The 16,717-nt window shown below is 45.3% G+C and overlaps 1 protein-coding gene across 2 annotated transcripts in view; it reads right to left on the reverse strand.

Annotated features, from left to right (window-relative positions):
* LOC143975800 (inactive carboxypeptidase-like protein X2) overlaps positions 1-16,717 on the reverse strand; it is a 162,703-nt gene that overhangs the window by 91,014 nt on the left and 54,972 nt on the right. For both annotated transcript variants that reach the window (XM_077478340.1, XM_077478339.1), the window contains 2 exons: positions 11,718-11,857; positions 8,711-8,795 (listed from right to left, as the gene is read on the reverse strand). In XM_077478340.1, the coding sequence (XP_077334466.1) occupies positions 8,711-8,795; positions 11,718-11,857 (225 nt within the window). The remainder of the gene's footprint in view (positions 1-8,710; positions 8,796-11,717; positions 11,858-16,717) is intronic.

Genomic DNA, 16,717 nt, shown 5'->3' on the forward strand with positions numbered 1-16,717 from the left:
ACAGAGTGAATTTTGGCTGGTTCATCAGGAACTAGCCAAAGTTCACATAGTGTAGGGCTAGGTTAAGACAACCCTGTCCATGGGGTGACAACACTGCTGTGATTTCACTGCAGAAAGAACAGCGTTGTCACCCATTCACAGGAAGTGGGAAAAAAATGGATCTACTGAACGGGTGAGCAGGAAATACAACTGTATTATGGGGGGTCCTAAGAAATGCAAATACTGCTGTGTTAATGTGACTGGAAGACTGTATCATATAAACTCACTGGACCCTTTGCGGAAGTTTAAACCGAACATCAGAATGTGGAAGAAAGGGGATTTAAGTGACTTTGAAATACCAACTGAGCATGGTTTAAACCCCACGGCCTACCTGAGTATTGCTGCTGACCATGTCCATCCCTCTATGACTAAAGTGTCCCCATCTTCTGATGGCTCCTTCCTGCAGGATAATGCCCCATGTCCCAAATCTCCAATCATCTCACCAACTGGACAATGAGGTCCCTGTTCTCCAATGAGCCTCCACACTCACCACATCTCAATCCAATGGAGCACCTTTGGGATGTGATAGGACGGAAGATTGGCATCATGGATGTGCAGCCAATAAATTTGCAGCAACTACGTGATGCCATCATGTCAAAAATCTCTGAACAATACCTCGTTGAATTTATGCCACAAAGAATGAAGGCAAAAGGGGGTCCAACCCGGTACCAGCAAGGTGTACCTAATTATGTGTTTAACAAGACTTGTGGCCACTCATTAAAATTAGAAGAAAAGAGCTTTAACCTTAAACTACGTAGAGGGTTCTTTACTGTAAGAGCGGCAAGGATGTGGAATTCCCTTCCACAGGCGGAGGTCTCAGCGGGGGGCATCAATCGTTTCAAGAAACTGTAGCACTGACCCCCAAAGGAGCGGCTGGTTTTGTTGGGCTTACCGTTACCTTCTTGACCTCCTGTGTGTCTAGGGCAGTGATGGCAAACCTTGGCACCCCAGATGTTTTGGAACTACATTTCCCATGATGCTCATCCACTTTGCATTGTAGTTGAGCATCATGGGAAATGTAGTTCCAAAACATCTGGGGTGCCAAGGTTCGCCATCACTGGTCTAGGGCGTTCCTGAGGTAGATGGCCCAAAGAACTGCAGAGACTGACATTGGATCCACTTTGAGTATATTTATTGGACAACAAGTAGACAGAAAAGTCTCTCAATGAAGGGTAGAAGGTTAGGTAGGAAATTCAGGTACTCTTGGAACTGTAAAAGATTGGAAGTCTCTCACTATAGAAATCCAAAGAACTGCCACGGCCCAGCAGCCGATAGAGTGTTTGAATAAAGCGAAGCCTCTGCCACAGACTTTGCGTATAGAAGACTTGAACAAAGTCTCTGCCACAGACTTGATGTAACTGAAGGATAAAAGGGCCACTTTTTATGCTCCCCATATTGCTTTTTAAACTATGTGATCACTATTTTTATTTATTTCATTTTTTTATGCCTTGTTGTCATAATCTTGTTGGTATTTTTTTGCAAATAAAAACGCCAACACTTATTTTTGGATCTACACCATTGGGAACTTGTCTTTTTTATGTTTTTTACATGACACTTGCTCCACGAATGCATTGACCATTCCGAGAAATATACATTCGGACCTCTTTGGTACCTGTGTTCGGGGGTGCTGGACATCCCAGACGATCGATACCGATGAAGGACCATATACATATAACCTGCTTTCCAAGTGGTTTTCGTTCCATGCGTGTAAGATCTGGTGTCACTGACATACAGGTCCACCAACTCTGGTAAGAGTGTTTAACCATATTTACCTGTTTGGATTTTACTATTCTTCGAAGTACAGTCGACTGTTGGCTTCCCCTGTGCAGGATTGATCTCCGAGTCTTGGTGGCCCATTATCCATCTAGATGGACTTCTAGTGGACTCTTTTTGATTTCATCACTGATTTACTTCACATTTTTTAACGCTACATTTTTTATTTTATTTTGTACCTGAAGGATGTAGATAAATTTAGAGTGCCATCATACGGTACCAGTATCTCGCAGCCGGTCCGGCAATACCGTATGGACTCTTTTTTTGATTTCATCACTGATTTACTTCACATTTTTTAGCGCTACATTTTTTCTTTTCTTTTGTAACTGAAGGATGTAGATAAATTTAGAGAGCCATCATACGGTACCAGTATCTCACAGCCGGTCTGGCGATACTGTGACATACAGGTCCACCAACTCTGGTAAGAGTGTTTAACCATATTTACCTGTTTGGATTTTACTATTCTTCGAAGTACAGTCGACTGTTGGCTTCCCCTGTGCAGGATTGATCTCCGAGTCTTGGTGGCCCATTATCCATCTAGATGTTCTTCTAGTGGACTCTTTTTGATTTCATCACTGATTTACTTTACATTTTTTGATGCTACTTTTTTTCTTTTGTAACTGAAGGATGTAGATAAATTTAGAGACCCATCATACGGTACCAGTATCTCGCATCCGGTCCGGCGATACCGTATGGACTCTTTTTGATTTCATCACTGATTTACTTCACATTTTTTAGCGCTACATTTTTTCTTTTCTTTTGTAACTGAAGGATGTAGATAAATTTAGAGAGCCATCATACGGTACCAGTATCTCGCAGCCAGTCCGGCGATACCGTATGAGTGTAGATTCACTTGGTGTCTTTCAACTGAGCCTCCAGGCTCTTTCTGAGGAGCCAGCCTTCAGCGTAGCCTTCTCCCGAAGAGTCCTCTCCTGGTTGCTTCTCCAGTTCCTGGGCCTCTCCACAGATGAGATGGCACCGGACCACCTTTGAATCCTCCTTCCAGTTACTTTGCCTCGGGCTAGCCATCCCCGAGACTTGGAATTGGATGGATCCGCACCCCAGGCCATGAGGGCCATGGGGGCTGGTCAGGAGGACCAGGACCAAACAGACAGAAAGATCTTCTGGACCGGAACCCAGAAGCACGTGATGTCAGTACCTTAAGTACCCTCTCCCACTGGGCTGGTTCCCGAGAAAGAATGGCACTCAATGCGCCTAGCTAAACTGCGTTCTCACGCTTGCCAGTAGTGACAGCGCCACCTGTGGCCAAGCAGAACCCAGTGCAATCCAGCTAGACTGGTACTGAAACCATAATTTGGTATAATTGACCCTAAAACCCAACTGTGGTTTTAGGAACTTTAAACAGAAAAAAAACACATAGTGCGTGCTCTTCAGGAGCCGGCGCTACAAAACTATTAGATAAGCACCTGAACAACCACAACATACAGGGATATACAAGGTAATATTGACATATAATCACACACATAGGTTGGACTTGATGGACTTGTGTCTTTTTACGACCCCCACCTACTATGCAACTATGTGGCTGGTGAGTGTATGTCATGTTTTATTTTACCTGTAGTTCCCTTTTAATGTAAAGTTGTACTGTAAAACATTAAGACACACTGATATTCTGCTTCTATGAGTCTTTAAAGTGGTTGTAAACCCTTACAACACACTTTGACCTACAGGTAAGCCTAGATTAAGTCTTACCTGTAGGTCCAAGAAATATCTCCTAAACCTACACGGTTTAGGAGATATTTTCCGAAAGACAGGCACCGCTGTCTATGGCGCATGCGCCGTTGACAGCGGCGAGCAGGCACACTGAGCGAGTGGCGGCTCCCGTGCGCATGTGCGGGAGTGACGTCATCGCGGCTTCGCCAAATGACAGTGGCGGAGCAGCGAGACCCCACTGAGAAGATGGATGCGCAGGACTACAGGGGACAGCGGTGACTTCGCTGGCTCCTGTGTCAGGTAAGTGACACATAATGGACTACTATGCGATGCGATGCGATGCGATGCGATGCATAGTAGTCCATTATGTTTTACCTTTGCAGGGAATCAAAGAGGAAGTAAACCCATCAGGGTTTACTTCCTCTTTAAGGACACGATTGACTGGCACTCTTACATAAGCTCCGTTGGCAGAGGCCACATTGGGAACTGTCAAGTTCAGCAGAAATTGGAATAACTCGGAGCAGAAATCCAGAGACTTCCAGCCAGGGAAGGAGACCAAATCACACACTGAGCTCCCCCCTCCCACCTTATCCCGGCTCCATCTGAATACACAGCGCGCTCGCCCACAAACAAATTGAAAACAGACTTCGGTGTAACCAGAACCTCGCAGTCTATAATCAGCTATTGTTCAGACCATCTTGGCCACAGGCTCCTAAAACTGAGATATATATTTCAAAATGAATCCTTTTTTTCTCTGCGCCATAAATTTCGAACAGCTGATATAAGGTGGAAGCTCTTATGTTGCCTTCATATTAGAGGGTCAGTCTAACAATGAAAATGCTGTTTCAATTACAAGTAAAGCTTTGGTGGGCTAAATCAGTAGGAACATGCCTCAACATGAATCCCATTACTTTTATTGTGTAAACTTTAGTCGGAAGCGGATATTTCAAAACCAATAAACTGCTCCACACATCATACGATATTATTGCTCTTCTGTATAAGTATGCGGTGTTCTGTATATTTATATAATTTCTTCCTTTATGATAATGGGATGGATATTCATGACTTTACCAAATCATGGTATCACTCAAAGTCCCTAGGGATGGAAACACACGGTTTTACCAGACCATGGCTTCCTGAAAGTCCCTACTTTCCAAAAATTCTTCACTTCATTGATACGATATTATGTGTCGTATATTTTATAATGTGTTCTCCAACTTACTCCTTGTAATCTCTCCAGTGAGCTTCTCCAGACCCAAGCAAACTCCAGGGATATGCTTTTGTAAATAGCCACATAACCCCGCCCCCCCCCACCCCCTTGTTGAAGCCTCAGCTGAGTCCTTGATGTCTTCTAGGTGGCACCTTCAGAAATCCCATCCCAGGGGTATCCTCCAGCAGGACCGGACCCAGGAACACTACTGCCTCTGCCTCAGTCCCCAGCCTATTTATGGGCTCTTCCATCACCTTCTGGGCACACCACCCCGGGGATTGGCCGAAGTCCCATAAATATTCAGGCTGCTTACTCTGTAGGATACTCCATTAACCATTAGTAGCAATTTGAGGACACTAAACTTTCTCCTTTGGAACTGTGATATATAATATTACAAAATATTATATTTTTTATTTTTTTATTTGATCCTGCAAAATCAATCTAACGCATGCTCGTAGCACCCTCCTAGATAGGTGCTAGGTTACGTACATTTGGTTCTAGGTCACTGTACCCAATGGAGCTGCATTTCATTGCTGAGCAAATTTAGCTCTGGCTCACCGTAAATCACTGTAATTGTTCTGATCTATTCTGTGCTTCATTGGCTGCAGAATTAACTGCTTCTCCCTATGTGTCAGGAAATATTCTGGAAGATAGTGGGCAGGGAGAGTCTAAACAGCAGCTGAGTATTTATGCGGCTTTTGCCAATCGCTGGGGAGAGGTTCCCAGATGGTGACTGGGAGTGTGTATAAATACTCAGTATTTTTTTCCCCCCTGTTGAGGTTATCACAGCCTGGGGGGGGGGGGGCTATATGCTGCCCTGGTAATTGAGCCATGTTTTCATGAATCAGGTGTGAAGAAGAATGCTTGGACAGCAGCAGAGGAAACCAAACGTATGTAAAGTGGAGTCATTTGTATTTATATTTCACTTACTTTATTAGACACCTCCAATACAACACAGTGCACAACAAACCTGCTACCAAACAGAGACCCACAAATAACAACATTCAGACAGGTGTATACAATAAATGGGGAATACCAGAATCATAAACGTAGCCAGGCCAGGGTCATCAACGGGAGATCAGCAGATGGGGGCAGGGAGCAAACAGGACAGGGAGAGGATGGATGGATCAGGCTGCAGGGCAAGGGTAAAGGTAACAGGGTTACAGGAGGGTCAGGTTCAGGTACAGGGCACAGGGTTAAGGTAACAGGTTCAGAAACAAGGCCAGGTTCAGAGATCATAGGTTCAGGTCAGGGCGCAAGGACGATGCCAAGGCAAGTGTAGAAAAAGAAAGGCCGCTCTCAAAGCACAGGTTCCAAATGATACACACCCTTGATTGATGCCAGCAGAGCCTGCACCTGAGCACCTGAGAACAAACAAATAAGCCTGGACGGCAGCACTCCGATACAACACCTTTATTGGGTTAAAATCCTGCCGTCCAGGCTTATTCGTTTGTCCTCTCAAGCAGGCTCAGGTGACGCCTGATCACAGGAGATAATGTCGGCTCCACACTGCCAGGAAACACCCGCTGGTGGATGCCAATACTGCAACCCCAGGATTAGATAGTGCCACTAGCAGGTGAAACCTCTCCTGATAGTTCCAGACTGCCAGGAGACACCCGCTGGTGGACATCAGTACTGTAAGCCAAATGTCCGACAGCACCACCAGCAGGTGGAACCTATCTTGACATGTCCTACATAAACATATTGCAAATCGTCTCAATACTGTGCGCTCCTGGAAGTAAGTAAATCAACACAATAAAATAAATTATAACTCAAGGCAGCTGCTGCTTAAAGTGATTGTAAAGCTTTTTTTTTAACATAACAAACATATCATACTTACCTCCACAGAGTGGGCCCAATCCTCAATTTCTGGGGTCCCCGCTGGCACTCGCGGCTCCTCCCCACATTAGACAACCCCCTAGGAGAAGTGCTCTCCCGGGGGGGGGGGGGGGTAGCTTGCGGGCATGCTCCCAAATCTAGAATTTGCGTCCATAGACACGAATGTGGGACTCGGCCCCCGCCCACCCAGCGCCCGCATCACTGGATTTGATTGACAGCAGCGGGAGCCAGTGGCTGCGCTGCCATCAATCTATCCAATCAAGTGCAGAGAACGCCGGAGAGATGCACAGCATGTCCTCGCCGTTGGAAATTCCAGGGCTCAGGTAAATAAAACAGGGGGGCTGGGGGGCCGGTGACTGACAGAAGTTTTTTCACCTTAATGCATAGGATGCATTAAGGTGAAAAAAACACAAGGGTTTACACACCCCTTAATCTCCATTGATTCAATTCATACACAGAGTGAAAAATACACAATCTCTAACGTCACTCCAGCAGCACTTAACCAAAAGTAATTGGATAGAGAAGCCACCACCTCCCAGTGTTACTTGAGCAGCAGTTTTTTTTTGCAGGCTGAAGCTACTCACAGACGCCAGGAAATGGAGAAATGGCAGGATCAACCAGTGGCATTCGGGAACTAGTTTGTTAATCCGTGATGTGATTGGAGTATAAAGCGGGTTTTGCCAATCAGAAATGAGAGGCAATGATTACCGGTGAGTGGGGGTGGCACGCAGAGAGTCACGTTTACCTCACTTTTGGTGATTTGAAGTTTACTACAAGCAACAATTTATGGACTGTCAATTGTCAATGAATGGGAATTGACTGTTTTTTATCCACCATGTGCACTTCTATCAGTGGGAGGTATTGGCTTCTCCGACAGAAAACGGAAAATCGGACCGTGTTGTTGGAAAATCCGACCGTATGTGGGCTCCATCTGACTTTTTCCATCGGATTTTCCGAGGCACAAAGTTTGAGAGCAGGATCTAAAATTTTTCGACAACGTGATCCGATCCTTTAAATTTCCGATCGTGTGTAGACAATTCCGACGGACAAAGTGGCACGCATGCTCAGAACAAACTAAAAGAAGAAAGCTATTAGCTACTGCCCGTCGTACGTTTTGTCACCTCGTTCCCGAACGATCGGATTTTCCGACAACTTTGTGCGACCGTGTGTATGCCAAGACAAGTTTGGCCCAAAATCCGTCTGAAAAAATCAGACGGGTTTTGTGGTCGGAAAAAATCAGATGGATTTTGTGGTCGGAATGTCCGACCGTGTGTATGGGGCATTAGTGTTGCTGGAGTGACATTAGGAATTCAGCCATGTGCCTGAGGTTCATCGAGGTCCCAGTTGGGCTGGCCGGAGGCCTACTTTGCTGAGAGTTCCTGAAGCCGAAATGAGGGGCTGTCACCTGAGGATGTAGTCTGGTACCATGGGGGCTATTCACAAAAGCATAGCCCTGGAGTTTGTTTGGGTCTAGAGAAGGTCACTGGAGAGATTACAAGGAGGAAGTTGGAGAAGAAGTGTCCAGCTGTCCTATGGTGGTGTGACTTTGTGTCTCTTTCACTGGAGAGTGCCCAGGGGATATCGGGCAAGGAGGCAACTGATGATCCTGTGGCCATGGGAGTAATGGATCTGGTCCTGGAAGTTAGTGGCTTTATTCAGTCCATTGGGAAGACAGCTCTACTCCAGATTCAGTGAGACATTTTTGTGTAACTGAGCAAGCTAAAGAAGAGTCCTCAAAATGTTCAGTTCTCCAGTTTTTGGTACCTCATGCCCTGTCACCCAATTAAAGTTCTACGTTCAAATAAAACCTAAAAAAAATACCCCTAGACCAGTGATGGCGAACCTTGGCACCCCCGATGTTTTGGGACTACATTTCCCATAATGGTCACGCACTCTACAGCATAGTTGAGCATCATGGGAAATGTAGTTCCAAAACATCTGGGGTGCCAAGGTTTGCCATCACTGCCCTAGACTGTTCCTCTGAGCCGTGAAATAATGGAGAAATTGCTATGCTTCTGGCTGTGTGTGTTCTAACTGGGGGAATAATATCAAAGTTAACCAGTGGCTTTGTTGGGGTACAATTGCTAGACTTGATCAGAATATTGATGTAATCATTTGTCAGCCATAGAGCCACCATAAGACAATGAACCAACCACATGGGATTCATCCACTTACCACATCCTCTGTCCCATTCTTGCAAGTCTTCCATTTGTGAGTGTCATTGCTGACCTGGACCTTGTATGATGTCACCCAGTCATCCCTGGAAAGGAAACCATATAGCACATATGAGACAATGTCATTTTAAAATAAATTTCACATGACTGCTGGATTCATCCCTTAAACTACCCCCCTCCCCCCAGTGAACCCCTATTAATACATGATCATGATTCATAAATTTGCAATGGCCTCAGTAGTACTTTATTTAAACTCATTGGAACATTTAACAAATAATACATAACTAAAACAAAATACTCAATAAACAACATGACAACTGTTGTATTCTAATGGCGCGTACACGCGGTCGGATTTTCCAATGGGAAATGTTGGATTGAGCTTATTGGCTGAAAGCACCATGTGGGCGGCACAGTGGTGTAGTGGTTAGCACTCTCACCTAGCAGCAAGAAGGGTCACTGGTTCGAATCCCGACCATGACACTACCTGCCTGGAGTTTGCATTTTCTCCCTGTGCTTGCGTGGGTTTCCTCCAGGCACTCCAGTTTTCCTCCCAATCCAAAGACATGCAGGTAGGTTAATTGGCATCTGTCCAAAATTGTCCCTAATATATGAATGAGGACCTTGGATTGTGGGCTCCTTGAGGGTAGGGCCCGATGTGAGTGTGCAATGTACAGGGACAGGGACAAATGTAGATACTCACTCAGGTTGGACTGGTGTCTTTATTCAACCTTACTAACTATGACTACGCTCCATCAAACATTTGCTGTCGGACGTTCCGCCAACAAATGTTGGCTAGCAGGTTTTCAAATTTTCCGCCAACAAAACTTTGTTGTCAGAAAGTCCGATCGTGTGCACCAAAGTCAGTCGCACAAAAGTTCATGCATGCTCGGAATCAAGCAGAAGGAGCCACACTGGCTATTGATCTTCTTTTTTCTCGGCTCGTCGTACGTCTTGCACGTCACCACGTTCCCACATTGGTAATTGTTGGCCAACATTTGTGTGACTGTGTGAATGCAAGACAAGTTGGAGCCAACAACCTTCGAACAAAAATCCACGGTTTTGTTGTCGGAAAGCCAGATCGTATGTACGGGGCATAAGAAGGGGTCTTTTTTTATCCACTAGCAGAAAGGATTGACTATGGCCCAACCCTAACCCTCACTGAAACCCACCATCTTGAAGATAGCTCCAAAATAACAATTTTCTGCCTTTACAGGTGTAGCACCCTGATGCTTAGGCAGGGCTGCTCTTAAATTTATTTACCAGGTGATTGCCTTGGCCAATTGCTAGGGGATCAACTGATTTTGCCCTAATTCTGAAATTGCTGCACTTGTCTCTTCTGTCGATTTTATATAGCGCCAACAGTTTATGCAGCGCTTTACAATGTAGAGGGGGGACAGCACAATTACAGTACAGTCCAATACAGAAGGGACAGGAGGGCCCTGCTTGAGGAGCTTACATTCTAAAGGGAAGGGGTGGTGGTACAAAAGGTAATAGATGTGGGGAATGATTTGATGGGGGTGACTCGGGGACAGTTGTTAGGTGGGTGTGGGATAGGCTTCCCTGAATAAGTGAGTTTTCAGGGATCTCCTTAAGGTGGACAGGGTAGGGGCTGATCGGACAGACTGGGGCAGGGAGTTCCAGAGGATGGGAGAGGCTCTGGAGAAGTCCTGAAGGTGAGCATGAGAGGAGGTAACAAGGGAGCTAGAGAGCAGGAGGTCCTGGGAGGAGCGGGGGGGGGGGCGGTTTGAGCGATATCTGCAGATGAGGTTGGTGATGTAGATGGGGGGGCGATGTTGTGAATGGTCTTGTATGTTGTGGTTAGCATTTTGAATTTTATACGGTGGGGTCGGGGAAGCCAGTGAAGGGATTGGCAGAGAGGGGCGGCAGTCACGGATTGGTTAGTGATGTGTATTAGTCTAGCAGCCGCATTCATAATAGACTGAAGGGGGGAGGAGCCTGTGTAAGGGTCGGCCATTAAGGAGAGAGTTGCAGTAGTCAAGGTGGGAAATAATCGCGGAGTGAACGAGTTGCTTTGTGGTGTCATTAGTCAGGAAGGTGGAATTCTGGAGATGTTGCGGAGGTGAAGGCGGCAGGATTTAGCCAGTGATTGGATATGGAGGCTGAAGGAGAGGTCAGAGTCAAGGATTACACCCAGGACCCTGGCATGTGGAGGGACCAATGGTTGTGTTGTTGATATTAATGGTGACATCACAGAGGGGGGACCGGGAAGGAGGAAATATAACAAGCTCACTGCTGAAAGTCTTCAGCGTTAAAAGACAAGAGCCCACCCCCACCCAGAAAATATCAGTTCCACTTTAAAAAACACCTTTCGAACCAAGTAGCAACTTGTGCACACAAGTGTGAATGGGCCCTGGGGCAGATGGTCACATTAGACTATGGACCTGTCCCCAGAATGGTCCTGTAGGTACTTTAAATATTATTATTATTATTCAGGATTTATATAGCGCCAACAGTTTGCGCAGTGCTTTACAATATGAGGGCAGACAGTACACTTACAATACAAATCAATACAGGAGGGATCAGAGGGCCCTGCTCGTTAGAGCTTACAATCTAGGATGCCACGTACACACGATCGCACATTCCGACAACAAAATCCATGGGATTTTTTCCAACGGATGTTGACTCAAACTTGTCTTGCATACACACGGCCGCACAAAGTTGTCCGAACGCCAAGAACGCAATGACGTAAAACACGTACGACGAGCCGAGAAAAATGAAGTTCAATAGCCAGTGCGGCTCTTCTGCTTGATTCCGAGCATGCGTACACACGATCGGAATTTCCGTAAACGGTTTTCGTTGTCGGAAAATTTGAGAACCAGACCTCAAATTTTGTGCGACGGAAATTCCGATGGAAACTGTCCGACGGAGCCTACACGCGGTCGGAATTTCCGACAACAGGTTCCGATCGCACATTTTCGGTCGGAAAGTCCGACCGTGTGTACGCGGCATTAGGGTTTCAGTGTGTCAGAGCTGTGTGGTATACTCACGTCCATATTGAGTTCTTGCCCTGTGTGATGACTGCAGTAAAATTGGTTAGTCTCCTGGCATCTATTTCCAACCACTGGTTCTTGTTCGTTTCACCGGCGCACCAGCCACCATCGTAGAAGTCATCGTCATAGATCCCGGACTGAGAAGAAGAGAAATACAAAGCGTAAGAAAGGTGTTCTTCCTAACTGGGGAATTCTTGCATATAAGGAGAGGGGTACACATAAAACATTCCAGGGTGGCTCCATATTTTTACAGAAGAGTCCACACATCTCTAATGCTCCTCTCCTGAAATACTGTGCACTACCGGAGGACTCTGCTCCTTCCTCTATCTAACTCTCCTCTCCTGAAATACTCTGCTGGAAGACTGGACACTTTCCATTTTCCATGTGTTACTTTTAATGTGCTTCTGAAAAGCACAAACATTCCCAGAACTAAAATCAGCCGAGTGTAAGTCCATATTTCAGCTAAGTTGAAAATTTGCTGAAAGTCCTTATAAAAATGAAAACAGCCGCCCTCACATTTTCCTTGAAAGTAGATTTAATGGTCTATTTGCAGAAAGTTTCCAGCTATGGGGCAGTCAGAACAGTGATGGAAACCTTCTTCTGAGATCGGTGCTCGATGTTACATGAAATGACTAATACTGGCGCTGAGTGTTACATTTCCAAAATTCTGCACCATATAACTATTTTAAAGGGGGATAGTTAGTGAAGCTGAAATGTAATCTTCTTATATTTTGACTTCCTGGTTCCTTGCCCCCCCCCCTTCATGTCAACATGATGATGACATTTTAGATATCAAAGTCCCCTCCCAGACTATGGACATTAAACAATTGACATATTCTTAACAGCCAGTAAAAGAGCTTTAAAATGAGCCATCACTGACCTCTCAAACTGCTTGTACTGTGAAGTTATTCATTCTCAAATGTCCTTAAGCCCCCATTATCACCAAAGCAATTTGTTGCATTTTCCCCCAAACAATATAACACTCAACATGAAGATTCCCAGTTTAATCAATAGTGCCAATTCACAACTGAGCATCTTACTGCCCCTTCTCGCACTACACAGTATATGATTTTATTTTAGGACAGAATCAAGCATTTTTGACCCCATAGATAATAGGATCAACACATGTGACACAAGCAATTTAGCAAATTTTTAACATGTTTTTGAACATAACATGTGGTCTCCTGCTCCTAGAAGAACTTTACGACTCCACTGATGTCCATTACAAAAACCTCTACAACCCCAGTGATGCCCATTACAAAAACCTCTACGACACCAGTGATGTCCATTACAAAAACCTTTATGACCCCAGTGATGTCCATTATAAGAACTTCTACAACCCAAGTGATGCCCAATATAAGAACCTCTGTAACCCCCCATGATGTCCATTACTAAAGCCTCTACGACCCCAGTAATGTCCATTACAAGAACCTCTACAGCCTGAGTGATGCCCATATTAAGAATCGCTGTAACCTCAGTTACAAGAACCTCTACAACCCCAGTGATGTCCATTTCAAAAACCTCTATGACCTCAGTAATGTCCATTACAAGAACCTCTACAATCCAAGTGATGCCCTTTACAAAAACCTATACAACCCCCGTGATATCCATTACAAAAACCTCTACAACCCCAGTGATGTCCATTATAAGAATCTCTACAACCCCAGTGATGTCCATTACAAAAACCTCTATGACCCCAGTGATGTCTATTACAAGACCCTCTACAGCCCGAGTGATGGCCATTATAGTATAAGAACCTCTGTAACCCCAGTGATGTCAATTACAAGAACCCCTACAACCCGAGTGATGCTCATTACAAAAAGCTCTATGACTCCAGTGATGTCCATTACAAAAACCTTTACAACCCAAGTGATGCCCATTACAAAAACCTCTATGACCCCTGTGGTGTCCATTACGAAAATCTCTACAACCCCAGAGATGTCCATTACAAGAACCTCTACAACCCAAGTGATGTCCATTAAGCCCCATACACACGATCAGTTTTTCTGCTGAGTTTTTCCTTCCGATTTACCAAAACCATATAATATGAGGTCAAACCTTAGGAGTTTCAATGTGTATGCAATCAGGCAGGCCCTTGCACTACATGGTTTTGGTAAACCTGAAGGAAAAACTCAGCAGAAAAACTGATAGTGTGTATGGGGCTTTATAAGAACCTCTGTAACCCCTGTGATGTCCATTACTAAAACCTCCACGACCCCAGTGATGTCCATTACAAAAACCTCTATGACTCCAATAATGTCCATTACAAGAACCTCTAAGACTCCAGTGATGTCCATTACAAGAACCTCTACAGCCCAAGTGATGCCCATTACTAAAACCTCTATGACCCCTGTGGTGTCCATTACAAAAACCTCTATTACCCCAGTGATGTCAATTGCAAGAATCTCTACAACCCGAGTGATGCCCATTATAAGAATCTCTGTAAACCCTGTGATGTCCATTACTAAAACCTCCACAACCCAAGTGATGTCCATTACAAGAACCTCTACAGCCAAAGTGATGTCCATTGCTAAAACCTCTATGACCCCTGTGGTGTCCATTAAAAAAACCTCTATGACCCCAGTGTTGTCCATTACAAGAACCTCGAAAACCTAAGTGATGCCCATTATAAGAACCTCTATAACTCCTCTGATGTCCATTACTAAAGCCTCCACGACCCCAGTGATGTCCATTACAAGAACCTCTATGATCCCAGTGATGTCCATTACAAGAACCTCTACAACCCAAGTGATGCCCAATATAAGAACCTCTATGACCCGTGTGGTGTCCATTACAAAAACCTTTATGGCCCCAGTGATGTCCATTACAAGAACCTCTACAACCTGAGTGATGCCCATATTAAGAATCTATATAACCTCATTTACAAGAACCTCTACAACCCAAGTGATGCCTATTATAAAAACCTCTACAACCTCTGTGATGTCCGTTACAAAAACCTCTACAACTCCAGTGATGTCCATTAAAAGAAACCTCTATGACCCCAGTGATGTCCATTACAAGAACCTCTACAACCCGAGTGATGCCCATTATGAGAACCTCTGTAACCTTAATTATGTTCATTACAAGAACCCCTACAACCCGAGTGATGCTCATTACAAAAAGGTCTATGACCCTAGTGATGTCCATTACAAAAACCTCTATGACTCCTGTGGTTTCCATTACAAAAACATCTACAACCCCAGTGATGTCCATTACAAGAACCTCTACAACCCAAGAGATGCCCATTATAAGAACCTCTGTAACCCCTGTGATGTCCATTACTAAAACCTCCAAGACCCCAGGTGATGTCCATTATACAGTAAGAACCTCTACAACCCAAGTGATGCCCATTACTAAAACCTCTATGACCCCTGTGGTGTCCATTACAAGAACCTATGTGACCCCAGTGATGTCCACTAGAAGAACCTCTACAACCCAAGTGATGCCTATTACAAAAACCTCCACAACCACTGTCATGTCTGTTACAAAAACCTCTACAACCCCAGTGATGTCCATTACAAAAAAGACTATGACCCATGTGATGTCTGTAGCGCTGACATCCTTTTCTATTGATGTGGTTATGCATACTGTAATATAAGGTTAATGGGCATTACTATGGTTCTGTATCCAGAGCCATCTAGTGACCAAATATGGGTAATGCACTTGTATATTGTTAACTCTGAACAACCCAAAAGACTTATACAGGAAGTGACTGTTGTTTTGATTCAGAAGGTTGACCTTGTTACCCAGGAGTCTGTGTGACCTACCCATGAACACTCTCTTACGCAGTGCATGCTGGGTAGGGGATAAAAGGGACCCGAGCGGCCATTTTAGCTCTCTTGGGATTGCGTTGCCGGCCTCTGCGAATCTGTGAGGAGGCTCCCTGGAGACAGTGGCCCACAGCCATTGCGGAGTGCAACTCCGTTTGTTTGTGGAGTGACCTGATGGTGCCTGAGAGACGGTTACCGGATTGAGAAGGTCCAGCGACACTCATCGGAGCAGTGGAGGACCGGATACATCCAACGGAGCGGTACAGAGGGACTGGCCCAGCTGACAGAGAAGCAAGCTGCAGTCACCGGACCCAAGTTACCACACGGAGCTCCGATCCAGTTGGTGAGCAGGTTACGGCCCAACGTTTGTTAACTTTTACAAGCAGTTAGACTCACATACAGGCCTCACTGGAATTTGTAGTTCCACGGAGGAGGAGCAGAGCAACTGACACTGAGTAGGCTTGAGGCCTATCTACTCTGGCGCCTCAAGCATTGTAAATTAGTTATTGGAGCCACACCAGGAGCACCTCAACCTAACTTTTCATAGACTGTGGATTACAAAATCACAAAGGAGTTATTTTAGCTAGCGAAGAAAGAAGATCACGGACTAAGTACTTTAAGTGAGATCTCATTCATAGCTTTTAAAGTGAGGGGAGCTCCCAGGTATTAATCAATTACAAGAACCTCTACGGCCTGAGTGATGCTCATTATAATGTAGCGGCGGCTCCTGAAGAGCACGCGCTATGCGTTTTTCAAAGTTAAAGTTTGCCTGAACTGCAGTTTGGTTTGGGTACAATTGTCTAAATTTAGACTTCAGCATCAGTCTGACTGAACTGTGAGATGTTCAGCCTGGCCACAGGGGGCACTGTTTCTTCTGGCAGGCATGGAACTATGGTCTGGTTAGGTGCTTAATTTACTATCTCTCGGAACCCGCACAGTGGGAGTGGCGCTCTCGCTGTGCTTTCTGGGAAAGGGTATTTAAGGTGCAGACGTCACGTGGTTCGGGGTTCCGGTCCAGAATGATGTACTGACTTCATGGTCCTGGTCCTCCTGACCAGCCCCCAGGAAGGCTATGGCCTGGGGTGCGGATCCACCCGATCTTGATGTCTCGGGGCTAGCTAGCCCGAGGCAAGGAAACTAAAGGAGGATTCTGAGGTGGTTGGGTGCCGTCTCCAGTTTGGGAGAGACCCAGTGACTTCAAGCATTCCAGGGGAGGACTCTTCAGAA

The sequence above is a fragment of the Lithobates pipiens genome, unplaced genomic scaffold (assembly GCF_037356315.1).
Source record: "Lithobates pipiens isolate NorthernLeopardFrog02 unplaced genomic scaffold, aLitPip1_a1.2 Scaffold_13, whole genome shotgun sequence".
Taxonomy (NCBI): domain Eukaryota; kingdom Metazoa; phylum Chordata; class Amphibia; order Anura; family Ranidae; genus Lithobates; species Lithobates pipiens.